We start from the raw sequence: 15460 nt of genomic DNA on the forward strand, positions 1-15460 counted from the left end.
ATTTTTATTTGTATAGCGCTTTTCTAGACCAGGGTCACAAAGCGCTTAAACAATCAAAACAATATTCAATAAAGTATATACTTTAAAGGGCAAGATAATTCTGATAACACAACAGGAGTTCAAGAAAATCAAGGAATACATTCACATCATTAAAAATATTATTATAATTATCTTATATAGTTAAACATAACAGCTATATATATATATATATATATATATATATATATATATATATATGTATAAAATACGTTGTAGCCAGTTAAACACACTCGCAAAGCAAACTCACGAAAGCATTTTGAGAATATTCCAGCGCTTTACAAATAACCTTTACTTACTTACTAACTGAATTAATTATACAATACAAAATAAACTTGTCCTGCTTAATGTAAATAAATCATTCTCAACATTTCTAATTTAGATACAATATAACTTCTGTGAACTATTCACGTCATTAAAAAAAATATTACATTTATTTTATATAGTTAAACATAATAGCTATATATATATATATATATATATATATAAATGCGTTGTAGCGAGTTAAACACACTCGCAAAGCAAACTCACGAAAGCATTTTGAGAATATTCCAGCGCTTTACAAATAACTTTTACTTACTTTCTAACTCCACACAGAAAAAAACTTGTACAGTAGCCACAGCATAAAGATTCATTTCAAGCTTGCAATTTCCAAAAGCTGATACAGATCACAACCTTCTTGTTGTGGGGGTGTATAACAAAATACAATAAATGTTTTAATGTAATTCAAGTTTAACATATCGCTTTATAAATTGTTTGATTTCACTTCACAACTTTATCCAGTTATGTTTTTTTTTAAATCGTAAGAAGACGCTTCCTTATGCCTCAAGACTATTATAATCCTCAAAATATATACACAGTATTTAGTATTTTTTTAGTTGTGTTTAGTATTGCTAAAAGCTTGCAGTACCCCAAACAGCCGTTAAGGGGCAGTAAGTTCCTGTAACTGGGCTTTCAAAATAAAATATTTTACTTAAATAAGCGCAACAGAAATGCAGATTGGGGATTCATTTCATTTCATTTTATCTTGCATTTTATTTTGTGATTCATTTGAATACTCCACACCTGCTAGCCAACTTCCGGTGTACAGAACGAACACCACTGCAATAATATATTTAAACATAAAGAAGGTAACAGGGAGCATTTAAACTCAACTCTTCAACACAAGTTTGTGTGATAACTTATTAGTTTACACACTTTCAACCACGCATTGTTTTTCTATTTCTGTTAACCTCGCCTGTCTATGCTTTTATTTTGTACCGGTTCCTCCCCTCTTCCGGGTTCCTTGACGTCAGAATCCAGTTGCGAGTCACCGGCGTCACAAGGGTGCCTTCCTTACTGTAACCTCGACAAGGGCATAAATATGAGTCGTGGCTTGTTCCGTTCGTGAAGGGAAAACGCCATTTTTTTTAATGTTTATTAACGGTACAGTTCCGTTAAATACCTCAAACTAGTTCTAGCGGGTTAACTCCTTTTTTGCTAGCTACTAGTTACTTTAATCCCTCCCGAGTTTTCAGTGTCGGACTCCGCATGGCGTTAATCCTGTTCACCAGGTCTCGAGCACCTTTGATCAAAACCTCCCGAACACTAAAGAACGACATCAGAAAAGTCAAAGGTGAGCTAAATCTCCAACAAAATGGTTGTCTTCCTATTATATATATAGAGGCCATAAGGCTAACTGTTAGCATCAGTAGCGTTAGCTTTCATTTAAATGACGCAATACTAATGACTCAGAGGTCGTTCATTTTTTTAAACCATTTTCTATGTAATTTTCTTGAGAAATACTGAGGCTGGGTTGGTCTGTATTGGAATGAATTGGGTCTCGGGTTATTTAAGGGCACCACCATCTTCCCCACTGCGGTCTATGACGATGTGTTGTTGCTATGGTTGCAGGTGTCTGCTCTTCCATTACATATATACAGTGAATGTTTATGTAAACGTAACACATTTATTTGACTTTATTGTTTTAATCCATGCTTATAATCACGTGCCTTCTTGATTCTTTTGTTTATTTGTTTAGGTTAGTCGTTGTATTGTTAGTGTTACAGTGTTCATGATATTTTGTAGACACAACAGTATTGCTTGTGTAACCATCATTTAGGTGTAATTGTAGAGTTGTAACTAAACAATGTTGTATATAACTACTGTTAAAAGTTATGCAAACTGTAATGGTAAACACTGACTACAACATAGTTTATGTCTCCTGTGATTTATAAGAGTTCATCACATGTTTATTTCACCTCAGAATATTGAAAAAAAAAACATGAGTTTAAACGCTAGTTTTGTTGTCTTTTATAATATTAAAGAATTAAAATTAAATGAAAATCTACACACCAACCGAGCAACTATTTGTTTCAGTTGGCATTATCTTTTAAATGTATTTACTCTATATTCCAAGCCCTTAGAATTTAAGTTGTTGCAGCATTGACACTTTAAATTAAACATTCATACACATGTTTAAATTGTACCATTCATTTTTCACTTCTACCTTCACCTGTGAACACAAACTGACTGTCAATGTTAGTCTAATTTTGAAATCTGCTATAGATCTAACGGCTTTTTTGCCCGATGTGTTGTAATGGCTTTAATTGTTTTAGACTAAGTTAATAATGAAGCGGGTCAATACGTGATGGGTAATCATTAAAGTACGCTTCACGTTTCTGATAAGTCATCGCAGGTGAGAGTAGATCTTGTGTAACTATGATTATTTTAGTTATGGACATTTCATGTGCCAACCTTGAGGTTTCTCTAATGTCTTTTTCATGCATATAAATAGACTGTTAATGGAGTGTGGGTTTGACTCCATATATCTTTGGCAGGATGTCCAGACTGACAGACGGATTGCTAGTCTTTCCTCAAGTAAACAATACTTCACAAGAGTCTCACCTTAACTGGCTCTTGCTTGTCATTGATGTCAATGCACATCAAATTGTTTACTTACATGGTTTTACTGTGGTCACAGAATTTCAAGGAGTTAAGAAAAAAAAGAATATATTTTTTATTTCCTGTGTTAATATAAAATAGCATAATAAATATTCCAATAAAAAGGTTTATTGTCTAGTATGTCCGTGTAGGTTCTTGTTTTTCCATGTCATGGTTATCGAAGTAGTTCGAAAGCATTGCAACTGGATCATAGAGTCTGGGAAGATTTGGAATTTCTTGTTCAGTTTGCAAATAATTACGTTGAGCCGTCCTGAAGTACAGATCAGTGAGCGATCAGAACATTGACCCGTCTGCAGGTTTCAATCGAGCCTGGGTGGAAAGGTCAGTGGTAGTTAAGATAAGCTGTATCTAAGTTAACACGTAAGTGAAATTGGGAGCCGTCCAATGCATTGCCTGAGAACGTCTACTCTTTACGTTCCATGTACAGCTTAAGAGGTTCACAGACACAAACATGGTGAGAAATCACAGTCTCTGAGTGAGTCATTATTATAATATATAAACCTTGAAAAGGGGGTAAATAAAAGCAATTCAAATCAATAAAAATACTTATTGTTGACTTGTCAAGATTATCGTTTGAGTTTGACACTTCTTGCTTGTGTAATTTACGTCCTACCCGACAGGATTTTTGTAGTTTAGTGTCTTAATGACACCTGACCTCCTGTTTAAACAGACAGATGTCTGTGATGGGAGTTGCTCAGCTGTTAAATGAATGGCCTTACTCTGTCTTTTCCCCAGATTCTTGTGCGACACATGTTTTACTAACCTTTTTCACACACAGTGGTAGTTTGAACATTCACAATTTTAGTCTTAGATTTTCACACGTAGATCTCAGTACGTTTTTAAAGTTACCGCTAGTTAATATTTTGATGGTATTTTTGGTTAATTATGTCTTAAACCTACGCATGTAAACCTCTTCTTTTTTGGTTAATGTCAGAGAATGAAAAATATTTGATATTATGCTGCGATAAATTGTAATGCATTTTATAGAAATTAAACGAATGTAGGTGTGTCATGATTTAACTAGTCCTCTTGTTCATTCTACTTGTTAATATGCATTATATAGATCGAAAAAAGAGTCGTATAGAGTAAAAAGAGACTCTCAGGGTTAAAATGTAGAAGGAAACGTGTGAAACTGAAAGTGAGACCAAGGTGCCACTAGTATAGCTCGGATGAATAGTCCGTTTCCTGTGGTCCTTCCAGGACGTTCGTTCTGTCCTGGCACAGAATGACATTGGCAGACAATAAGTTGTACTATTCCAGTAAACACTTTGTCCCGTGGGCTTGTTGCCTTTCGCTGTCGCTTTCATCCAGGCCTTAGTGGATTTATTCCTGGTAGTCACGTGAGGAGCACAGCGGAGGTGTGGCTAACAAGCTGTCAGATCTCTTGTGATTGGTGAGGAAAGTCTCACCACTCCTCTCTCACTGTCATTCAGCTTCATCCTGCACCTCACTGCTTCCTGTGTAGTAAGCCGGGGCCCCACAGAGGCCTCCAATAGGGTTGGGCTAGCATGACTATTCAAAATTGACCAAAGATGGTGTTAGAGAACGATTCATTTTGAAACCTATTTAAGTGCAGAGAAATATATTGATGCGATAGAAGAAAGTGCCACCAATTTCTGTTATGTAAAGTTCAAATGAATATGAAGATAATAACTTTGTTGTATTTATTATCCATTTAAGGTGCAGGAAGAATATTCTTGTTTTGGCTGCTCTTTGGTTGAACCCCCTGTTCTTTGTTGGCATGTGTTTGATAACAGCCGTGCATGTCCCTGTGCAGACTGAAATAAGATGCTGAACTTTCAAGGTGTTACATTAATGTTGCCTTAAAGGTTGTTTTAACAGGTGCCTTTAAGTGTCTCGCCAACATAAGCCATCATGGAGGTTAAAACATAGAACAACAAGAATAAGTTACTTGTCTCTAATAGGCAAAAAAATAGTGACAAAATAAATAGTTTTTGCGTCAGTCTATTTTATTTAATATACAAGGTGAGTGACGTTGACAAGATGAAGCGTTTTAAAATGTTTATTCTTACCACGTATCCTGTCCTTTTTGATTGTTAATATTCAGTGTTATTAATGTATTGTCTTATGTTTACAGCGAAACTAAAAGATGGCTCCTGCTTTACCTGCACAGAGCTCAAACACACCAGTCAAATGTGAGTGATTCAATAAAGTTTATCCATCTATCTACACTTTCATGCTGTTATGTGTTTCATTAACACCATATCTCATGTGATGTTTGTTTTTTAACTCTCTTTCCAGTCTTGAAGGTGTCAGACTTGGTGGCTTCACCCAAGCCTCATCATTCGGTCCTTCATACCGCTGGTCAGACGACTACGTGGGTTCCAGCCAGAGCCCAGAACCACAGCGGCAACACTGCACTTCGGCGCTGCGAGGCTTCCCTTCCAGCCGCACACTCGCCGTCGGGCTTCAGTGGCGGGCCGGACAGCAACAGGAGTTGGCGACCGTGCGGTGGATACACACCACGTGTAGAACGTTGGATGATTCCAAAGTGGAGCGATCGCTGCGCATATTAAAGGATAAGAAGAAGAAGCTGGAAGAAGGAGGTCCCGTGTACAGTCCGACTTTAGATGCCGAGCCTGTGAGACGGACAATTCGGCAACGCGTGGTGGATGAGGTCAAGCACTATTACCACGGTTTCAAGTTACTCTGGATCGACACCATCATCGCCGGGCGGCTGCTGTGGACAGTCCTCAACGGTCATGCACTTTCTCGACGTGAGAGGAGACAGGTGAGACAAATAATAATAATAATAATATAAAATATTGGACCAAGTGTGTCTAATTCTACATTAATCCTTGAAGAAGGTTCCACGCTGCATGTATTTAATCTGCTGGTGGTGGTGCTTAAGCTTTCATTAGTGATCCTCATCACATATTTTTACATTTTTAATGACTGAAACACCTCGAAGGTGAACTTTCTTAGAAAGTCAGACATCTTCTAAAAGTAGGGAACTTCATGAATTAATCATTATAGTCGCCCCGAGTGTAGATGCCAAAAGACAGAACAGGTTTTACCTGCACAGACACAGGGTTACATGTTCTTGTCAGCAGCCTTTCAACGATGGATGTGATGTTACAGTGCACTTGCATTAGGTAAGCAATCTGCCGCTAAATGCAGAGAGGAGTGAGACAAAGCTTGGGTGTTTGTTGAGTTACGAAACGAGACGGAAAGTGAAATGGGTGTTGCTTCCTATTTTGTAACCTGATTGTTGCTCAGAAAACGTGCATAATGCAATATTATTTTAAGTTTGGAAATGAAAGGAAAGTTGAAAAAGTTATTTATCTTGTAAGAAAAGTGGCCTTTAAACATTAGAAATGTAAAAACAACAACACAAGGGCACAAGGCAGTAGCAGAATACAGTCAAAAATGCAAATACTAGACCTGTATGTGACCCCTTTTGACTTCTGGGTGCAATAGTTCGATTTCTGGTGTTGGTTATAGTCTAAGTTGAGGTCAACCTAAAAGAACATCCCTGTTGACCAAAGATGTCTTGTTTAGCTACACAATGACAGACTTTCATGATGGGCCTGAAGTGTGTCGTCCAGCTACCGTGGTTAATGGCGTGGATTTAAAGAGTGGAAAAACACTGTGTTTGGCGAAGGACAGGACACTTAATGCTGGTTAAGAAAAGCAGTTAACCCCTCCTAACCCCTTAAAAACCCATCTACATTCTATTACTTCTCTAAACTCTATTGACTGCTTAATCCCTTTCTTTCATATTCACCTGAATTACCGCTTTATTACAGATTCTATTCATGCCAGATTCCTCCCCTCCTCACTTTGTTGTTGACCTCGAGTGGGTGATATACATATCAAAGAATAGAAAAGAATAGAAAAGCTTTATTCATCCCCAGAGGGGAAACACACTTTTACAACAGCGCAGTTTAAAAAAATAAAGTGCAAGGAAAAAAATAAAAATAAAAGAGATAATACAAAATAAAATAAAAAAGATCTTAAAAATATACAATTATTTACAAAATTAGAAATTTAACACTATTAACAAAATACAATAGAATAAAATAAAATAAAAATAAAAACAAAAAAAGTAAAAAATAAAATAAAACACTGGACTCGCAAACTAAGGCTGTTTTATGTAGGCTTGAGTTTCACGATTAGAAGAGAATGAAGCAAAACAAAATGTATTGTTATTATTAGCGATGTTGAGTCTCCACAAAATGTTTTATGAAATATTGATGATTTAGAGAAAACCCGAAAAAAAAAGTTTTTGCTGACCCCTGCTGGACACGCATGTTATTGGCAGTCTGAGTGTTCACTCGCATAATGATGCATTTGAAAATATTTAAACAATGGAGGTATGTAGTGTTAAGTTATTCTTTGGCATTATTTGTTGCCTTTTTCATTTTTTTTACCATAACCATTTTAGCAATATCTTCCCCCAAGATAACTTTTTGAGCTACCTTTGACATAATGTGATGGTAGAAAAACGACAACATTTCAAATCATTAATGTGTTTAATTAACATTTTTCTGTTCACAGTTTCTCAGAACGTGTGCAGACGTCTTCCGACTCCTGCCTTTCCTGGTGTTTATCATCGTCCCCTTTATGGAGTTCTTGCTTCCAGTGGCTCTGAAGCTTTTCCCAAACATGCTGCCGTCCACCTTTGAGACGCAGTCGAAGAAGGTACGCAAAGTAACGTGTAAATGTTGACATGATTTTCCATCATTGTTCAGCTCAAAAAGATGAAAATTGTTTGTATTTTCTCCTCATTGTCTTTTTCTTCCAGGAAGAAAGGTTGAAAAAGGAGCTCAGGGTCAAACTGGAGATGGCTAAATTCTTGCAAGACACAATTGAGGAAATTGCGCTGCGAAATAAAGTTCCACAAGGGGACGCCACCGAGGAGTTTTCCACTTTCTTTCAAAAGGTTTGTTGGTTTAACTGATGATTTAAATATATTTATAACGAAAGCATCCTTTTTGTTTTGCTCTTTTCTAACCAAGCATTTGTCCATTTGTTTAGATCAGAGACTCCGGCGAGCGGCCAAGTAACGAGGAGATTATCCGCTTCTCCAAACTGTTCGAGGACGAGCTGACGCTGGACAACCTGACGCGACCTCAGCTCGTGGCGCTCTGTCGTCTCCTGGAACTCCAGTCCATCGGCACCAACAACTTCCTCCGCTTCCAGCTCATCATGAAGCTCAGGGCCATCCGTGCCGACGACAAGGTTCGGCTCTCGTCGCCAACTTTTTTTTATTCCCTCGTTAGTTTCATTCGTTATAACCTGTTATTCCTTTTGTCAGCTGATCGCCGAGGAAGGAGTTGAGACCCTCAATGTAAACGAGGTTCAGGCTGCGTGTCGCGTCCGAGGAATGAGATCTCTTGGTGTGACGGAGGACAGACTGAGAGAGCAACTCAGCCAGGTATGAATAAATTGTAGTTTTTGTCTAAAAAGTTCTATGAAAATAATAAAAATATTATGTGTCTCCTGGTAAGGATCACCCATATTAGATACTGCTGTAAAGATCATGTCTTGAAAATGATTTTAAATTGTCTAAATGTATTTGTTTAAGATGTATTTTATTCTTTTCTCCTATTATTTCTGTAGATGCTTATTATGACATGATTTGATCATGAAAGTTCAAGTGATTTTTAAGTCAAATGTTCATCTAATCTGATGTGTATTACTTCCGTTTCAATAGTGGCTGGAGCTGCATCTCACTCAGCAGATTCCCACATCGCTGCTGCTGCTGTCTCGTGCCATGTACCTGCCGGACACTCTCTCCCCCGCCGACCAGCTGAAGAACACCCTGCAGAACCTGCCCGAGATGGTGGTATGTAACCGGCTCCGTAGGGACACGCGGCATCTTCGGTCATCGTTTTGAAATGTCGACTACGTTCTGATTCAAACAGACGAAGGAGGCGCAGCTGATGGCGGCAGAGATGGAGCTCTCAAAAGCGGACAACAAGACCAAAATCGAGACCACTCTGCAGGAGGAGGCAGCCATACGCCAGGACAACAAGGAGAGGGAGATGGAGAGGATTTCCGATGCTGCCGAGAAAGCCGCGAGGGTAATGGCACAGATAATTGCGTATATGTTTTTTGAGTCGGCATGAATTTTTACATGTGACGATAAACATGGAAGATTTTCGATTTAGTAAGGGTCTGTTTATCTGTAGGAGGAAGAGGTGGAGCTGGAGGCGGAGAGAAAGAAACACGGCCAACAAGCATCAATGGAAGACGCTGTTGATAAGGAGATCCTAAGGGACCCGGCCCCCGTCATCGACGCAGCCAAGGTGACTTCATCCTAAACATTCCTTCGTCATATCTACTGTGGTCCACTACAGCTGCTATAAGATGAACATTGGTGCAACTTTCTTAACAATCCTGAAGTTTATTTTGCCCTAAAAAAATGTTTAATGTGGTTTTATCGTTGATCCTGCTGAATACTATGTGCCTCTTCTTCTTTTGCGTCTCACAGTATGACCACTGGCAGACTTTCGTGTGCTTCCAGGTTAGGTTCAATGATGGAACCCTTAAGCCAAACCTTCCTTTTTCCCTTCCTTTTTAACCCTGAAACCTGATGTAGAGATTTAGAATTTGCTGTAGGATATTTCATAGTCACTTTCCAGCCCTTCTCTCCACTCGTTTATCCTCTCAGGGAAGAGCGACACATCCTTGTAGCTCTTCTGTGTCGCCCTGTTACAAATCCTACTACTCGTCATGTTCACATGCTCGTAAAGCTCCAATATAAAAATGTAAAAACTCATTCTATCCCTTTTAAAAGGATGACGAGATCACCAAAGAGGAGATCGACATGTTGAGCGACGTCTGCACGAAGCTGAAGGAGCAGAAGAAACTCCTGACGCTGGAGAAGGAAGAGCTGGAGGAGCTGAAGGACGACGTCCAAGAGTACAACGAGGCAAGTCTCCGGTCGCAGAATCTGACGAGGAATGAGCTGATACTTGAGTCGGTGTGTGCGTGACATCAGAGCGACAAGGAGAAGGGAAGCAGCAGAGAGTTGTTCAGGAGCTTGAGAAGAAACTAATTAAAACACAAAGATCTCAGCAAGTGTCATCCAGGAAGTAGAAAAATCAAGAAGATATGTGGAATAAGTAACACAAGAGAGAGTGATGAAGAATGATGGAGGGAATATGTGGTTAAAAACAATAAATACAGAAGAAAACTGAGCTTTCTTGGAGAAAAACTGATGATAGGTGCAGAAAAAGAGGGAACAGGAAGAAGTCAAAAGAGAGAAATGGAAGAAGAAAGACTTGTGTTGAGATTGGCAGAGATGGAGATAGTGATCATAGTGAGGGTGAGAGAAACGAAGACGAGCAGACCCCGGAGCCACGATCAAGACGAAGGCCACAATATGTTTGTTTGAATTAAGGACCTGGAGGAGATCAAGAAGGAGCTGTCCATGACGGGCAAGGAGAAGGCTCTGGAGGAGTCCAAGGCCAGCCAGCGATTATCCAAGAGAGTCAACCGGATGATCGGCCGTGTCGACAAGATTATTCTGGAGCTGGAGAAGGACAAAGTCATCCTGGATGGACAAACGGACACGGGAAGATCTCCACCTGTTGGGTAAGAACTATATGTCGGCGCCAGAATCTTTGCTTATCCCTCAGGAAACGGTTAAATTCCCTGACCTCTTGACCCTCTGAGGCAAAGGCCATAAATCCCCTGAACCGTTTACAATAGCTTAAAGCTATTAAGAGGTCAAACACTGAGGATTTGAACAGAATATAACGTTAAATAGCTGTTTTTTCCTCCTAAATATTAATTTCTTATAAATAGTTTCAAAAACAAATGTAATTTTTATTTAGTTAGACCTGTAAACATGTTAACAATATTGATTCATTACAAGTATTTAAATCCAATAGACAAGTTTATTTTACATTATACTAACATTTTTTCCTTGTATATCTTCATTAAAATCAAATGCTAATCGAAAACTATCTATAAATCAAAGCAGATATTGTTGCCCAAGACGGGTATTATTTTGTTACTAATAATACCCCGACATACTCTTCAAGAGTCGATCAAAGAAGAGGCTAAATCTGCTATTTTTGGAAGAGGAGCTGCAAACAAACCAGTCAGAGAATATAAATCATAATCGGAAATGTCATGTTTATGGTAACGGTAATTAACTTTTGAGGAGCAAATAAGTTTAAGATCTCTATTTAGATGTGAAGTTGTCATTTAGACGTCCATCAGATCAGGATTAAAAACGTATTTTTGTGACTAGAGCGAGTGATGGGAGCAGATCATGCTTTAAATGATTACATTTCACTCATGTGTTCATTGCACTGGTTCGTCAAGATGCATTTATTCCTGTTGCATTCTGCTTTATATTTCATTTTCATCCTCATTATACAAAGTATTTCCATCTTCATCAAAATCATATTTTTTTTATTTTGTAAAATGTTGGTGGAGAGGAATGAGAAACTTAAGGTTTTCCCCAGAACCAAAAAAAACAACAAATCCATCAATTGGTGACGCTAACGACCTGAAAACATTTTACAGATTATTCTTGTCTAGATATCGTGAGTCTTCAAGGTAAGATGTTTCACGCCTGACCCAACATCTGCTTGCTTCGCCGCATCACAGTTGGCTGCTCGTCTGCTGTTCAGATCAGTCAGTGGATGATCATTGATTGAAGACATGTTTTGGTGTGATTTTAATGAGCTTCATAACCAAATGATGCCTAAATTGCTTTGCTTCATATATTTTTTAAACCAATTGATTCCATCTTACATTAATTCAACTTAACCTTAAAAACATACTTTCGTTTGTTTAATGATTTAATGTTGCTTAACAGAAAATCCTTAATATTTAATTTATATTATTTAGTACATTAATAAAAAAAAGAGTTAATACTGTTGCCTGAGTTTGACAATTGTGCATGTAATATCCATGTTCCTCCACTAGAGGGCCAAACGCGTTATTCCTAATAGTTGCAGAATATTTTAAAATATCTATACTTGCTTCCCTTTAAAGCTCAAAACCATCAGATTTTGTTCACCCCTGGTTTACACCCTCCCAAACTGCATTTGTTGTTGTGTATATTAAAGAAGTGAAATGTGATAACATGAACTGATTTGAAAATTTCCAAAACTTCTTAATTTGTTATTTTTACTCGATTCTTGCTCTGCATCTTCTCCTTTTTTAGCATTTAAAATATTGTTGATAGCAATGCGCTTAATGCGGCTGTTGTAGTGTTGCAAAAGCGTCTTAAACAACAGTAGGCGTGAGGAAGGAAAGTCAGTAGAGCGAGTGCTGCAACTGCAAAAGATTAGTGGATCCAGATGGTTATTCTCCAAAATCACAAAAATGTTATGTTTCTAGTTCCTTTATAAACATTTCCAGAATGTTTATCCACGTCAGTCATTTTGCTAAAAGACAGATCAACAGAATAATCACAACCTCCTTGGCAGGGGTAATGATTACAATTGGAATGATTTAGTAAAAGTGTGTAAATCAAACCAAAAAACTGTATGTTTTCGGGGGAAAATTCTGATTTGATTTGATTTGGAGTGATCTGGGAAACCCCGGCGAATTTTTCCAGCGTCGTCTCCAAAAACATCTCCACCCACATTTTACGCTCCGCACAATCCTGGTAACCATTTCCTGTATACAGTCTGTTCTACACCTTCAGAGAGAACGTCATCAGCATCGACGAGCTCATCGGCGTCATGCGGCAGATCCAGAACATTCCCGAGCACAAGCTGCAGAGCATCGCCGAGGCGCTCGACGACAACAAGGACGGCAAGATCGACATCGACGACGTCATCAAGGTGCGCTCTTTTTGTTCCCGCGTCAGCGTTTTTTTAGAGACGCCGTTTAAAACCGTTCGTTTGTCCGGCAGGTGCTGGAGCTCATCGACAAAGAGGACATCGACATCTCCACCAATCAGGTGACCGACATCATGGTGATGCTGCAGAAGGAGGAGAGGCTGATCGAGAAGGAAAAGGCCAAAGAGAAGGCGGAGAAGGAGAAGGCGGCAACGCTCAACCACTAGCTTTCGTTTTCTCTCCACGAACTCCATCCTGCGGAGGTATATCCACGTGCAACTATTGTAAATTTTAAAAAAACGAAATATTCGCCTTTAGAAAGGCCCCAAAATATCTTCCACTGGAACTGCTCATTTACACGCGTATTTTGGTTTTGTAATTTTATTTAAATATTTATTATAAACGGGAGAATATGATGATGATGAAAGTAGCGATATGTAATTATTTTTCCAAAGTCCACTGATGAACGTCGTGTCGGCAGTTTTTTTTTTTTCCATGACTTGAGTTCTTTCACCGAGGAGCACAATCTTGTCTTCCGGACGTGTTGCACAGTTAGAAATCCCCATCATTCCGTCTTCGACAATCGCACACGTTGTCGTTCCACATCAGTGAATCATACTTGAATCTCTGTCCATTAAAGCCAGACTGTTCTTTTTTTTTAAATCATCATCATTCTGACGTCTTTAGAGTTTTTTCGTTCAAAGCCAAAGCTGCACCGTGAGCGAACCAGACGCTCGACATGTGGATGTTTAGTGGCCTTTTTTTTTCTTTCCGCGAGTAGTTTTATCCCCGACTGTAGATAAGAGTTTAATGGATGTTGCTATATTTTTTATCAGAGTTAACGATGGGAGTTCAAAAGGTGTTTTATCTTCGATTGTAATCTCGACGCATGCAGTGTTTCGGTCACGCTCTCCTCGGCAGGATTCATCACTGGAACCGGCAGAGAAACACGTGAGCACAACACGCATCTTTGACAGTGATGGTCACTGATGGAGTCTTACAAATCCAAAATATAGCTTTCTTTTATTTTGGAGGCTAAATTATATTCTCTTAGCGTTAAAACCATTCAAACGGATCTTTTAATAAGTTAAAAAATGTGTCCAGTGGCATCAAAGTCAGATCAACCTGAAGAACTCAGTGGCAGCTCCGAGTTTTTTTTAAACGTGATCGTGTCGGTTACTCCGTCTTGGCCGGAGTAACGTCAACACTGCCACTGTAGCCGGGGAGCGAGAGGTCATAGGTCACAGCGGAGGATAAAACAAGATGAGCATTGTCGTAAAAAAATATATATTTTGCATATCATTTGTGTTAAAGAGTTTATTAACGCTGTGTTAGCATTAGCATTTAAGGCTAAATGAATCCTTAACTGAAGCGGGCAGATTAAAAGTCTTAATCTGTTCTTCTAAACATGACTCTGATCGATTATTTAATTGATCGCGATCCACTCGATCGAGTTCATCTCCTTCACCCGTGAAGCTTCTCACGGCAACTTCCTCCTTCTGACGCTCGTCTCGTTCAGATCGTATCCACGGATAAATGTCGCTTTAATCTCAAGTTTCACCTCCAAGCACTCGACTCTCGAAACTTCTCAATGTTCCATCGTTGGTCCGTCCGAAAAACAAACGTTAAGGGGTTGAGAGGATATTTATTTGATTATTGTGTCGACTGATTGTTGATTTTTTTTTGCAGAGCAGATGCGTATTTATTTCTGCAGGGAACTTGAGCTGAATTAAAAAAATAATAATAATTCTTCATCAAGCAGAAGGACTTTAAGTCAAATATATATTGAAGAATATATTTAAATTTAAGCTGCTTTAACAAAAATCGCAGCTGATTTATTTGTGTTATAATTACAATAGTACAATTGGATTAAGAATCCAGGTTATTTGGACAATTGTGTCGATTGTTAAGAAGAATTTAGAGGAGATTTTTGCTCAGTATTTTTATTTTGTTCCTCCAGTGGTGCACTAAGAAATGACAGGATTTCAGTTGAACTTGAATTGCAAATGTATGTAACGCTTTTTTTAAAAAACAACATGAATCACATGTAAAGAAAAAAACAATAAATCACAATATTCACACTTGTTTGTCAGAGTTCTCTTTGCTACACTAACATGTTGAGTAACCTATGCTTGTTATACTGTTTTTGTTGTTGAATAACAATTAAAAATATCTATACACTTGTATCCCCAAATATTACATAAGTAGAAAATCAGTAATTTTTTTCTATAAAATTTTGGAAACTTTTTTTTTCCTTTATATATTAACATAAGATTTTACTTCACAATTCTTAAATAAAATGTATATATTTTAATAATCATATAAATATTTATATGTAAAAGTATATAGTGATTAAAATGTTTATGAAATTTAATTAGATTTTTAAAATCTCAATATAATAATTCAAATAATTTAAAGCAAACCTTAAAAACTACACCTAATCAATCATCTTAATTTAGTAAGTAAGTAATGGTTATTTGTAAAGCATTTACTAAACTTATAGTTTTTTTTGGTCAAGTAGTCGCTGTTGTTGAAGCAGAACTAAGTAACATTTTGATATAATTGATTTTCTTTTTTTAATGAGTTTCCTCGAAATCGCAGTTACACTGTCCTGACACATGGGGGAGCCAGAGTCAATGTTTTCAACTCTGAGCTTTAGAGTAGATTGACTTTATTAAATGAGGTTTCCAGTTCACAGCTGACGA

At 37.9% G+C, this 15460-nt stretch overlaps 1 protein-coding gene across 3 annotated transcripts; it reads left to right on the forward strand.

The window, feature by feature from the left end:
* Positions 1 to 1353: 1353 nt before the first annotated feature.
* On the forward strand, positions 1354 to 14836 carry letm1 (leucine zipper-EF-hand containing transmembrane protein 1). 3 transcript variants are annotated; one of them, XM_087779456.1, is made up of 15 exons: positions 1354 to 1651; positions 5078 to 5135; positions 5242 to 5731; positions 7501 to 7644; positions 7748 to 7885; positions 7981 to 8184; positions 8261 to 8380; positions 8660 to 8791; positions 8871 to 9029; positions 9138 to 9254; positions 9746 to 9880; positions 10352 to 10545; positions 11488 to 11520; positions 12602 to 12758; positions 12830 to 14836. In XM_087779456.1, exons 1-15 carry the CDS (start codon positions 1567 to 1569, stop codon positions 12980 to 12982), a joined length of 2319 nt encoding a protein of 772 aa, XP_087635582.1. In that variant the 5' UTR covers positions 1354 to 1566; the 3' UTR covers positions 12983 to 14836. The 3 variants fall into 3 exon arrangements, with proteins under 3 accessions (XP_087635582.1, XP_087635583.1, XP_087635584.1); XM_087779457.1 differs by lacking the exon at positions 11488 to 11520; XM_087779458.1 differs by lacking the exon at positions 11488 to 11520 and having other exon boundaries at positions 12620 to 12758.
* The last annotated feature ends 624 nt before the right edge of the window (positions 14837 to 15460 follow it).

The sequence above is a fragment of the Callionymus lyra genome, chromosome 18 (genome assembly GCF_982586985.1).
Source record: "Callionymus lyra chromosome 18, fCalLyr1.hap1.1, whole genome shotgun sequence".
NCBI classification, from domain to species: domain Eukaryota; kingdom Metazoa; phylum Chordata; class Actinopteri; order Syngnathiformes; family Callionymidae; genus Callionymus; species Callionymus lyra.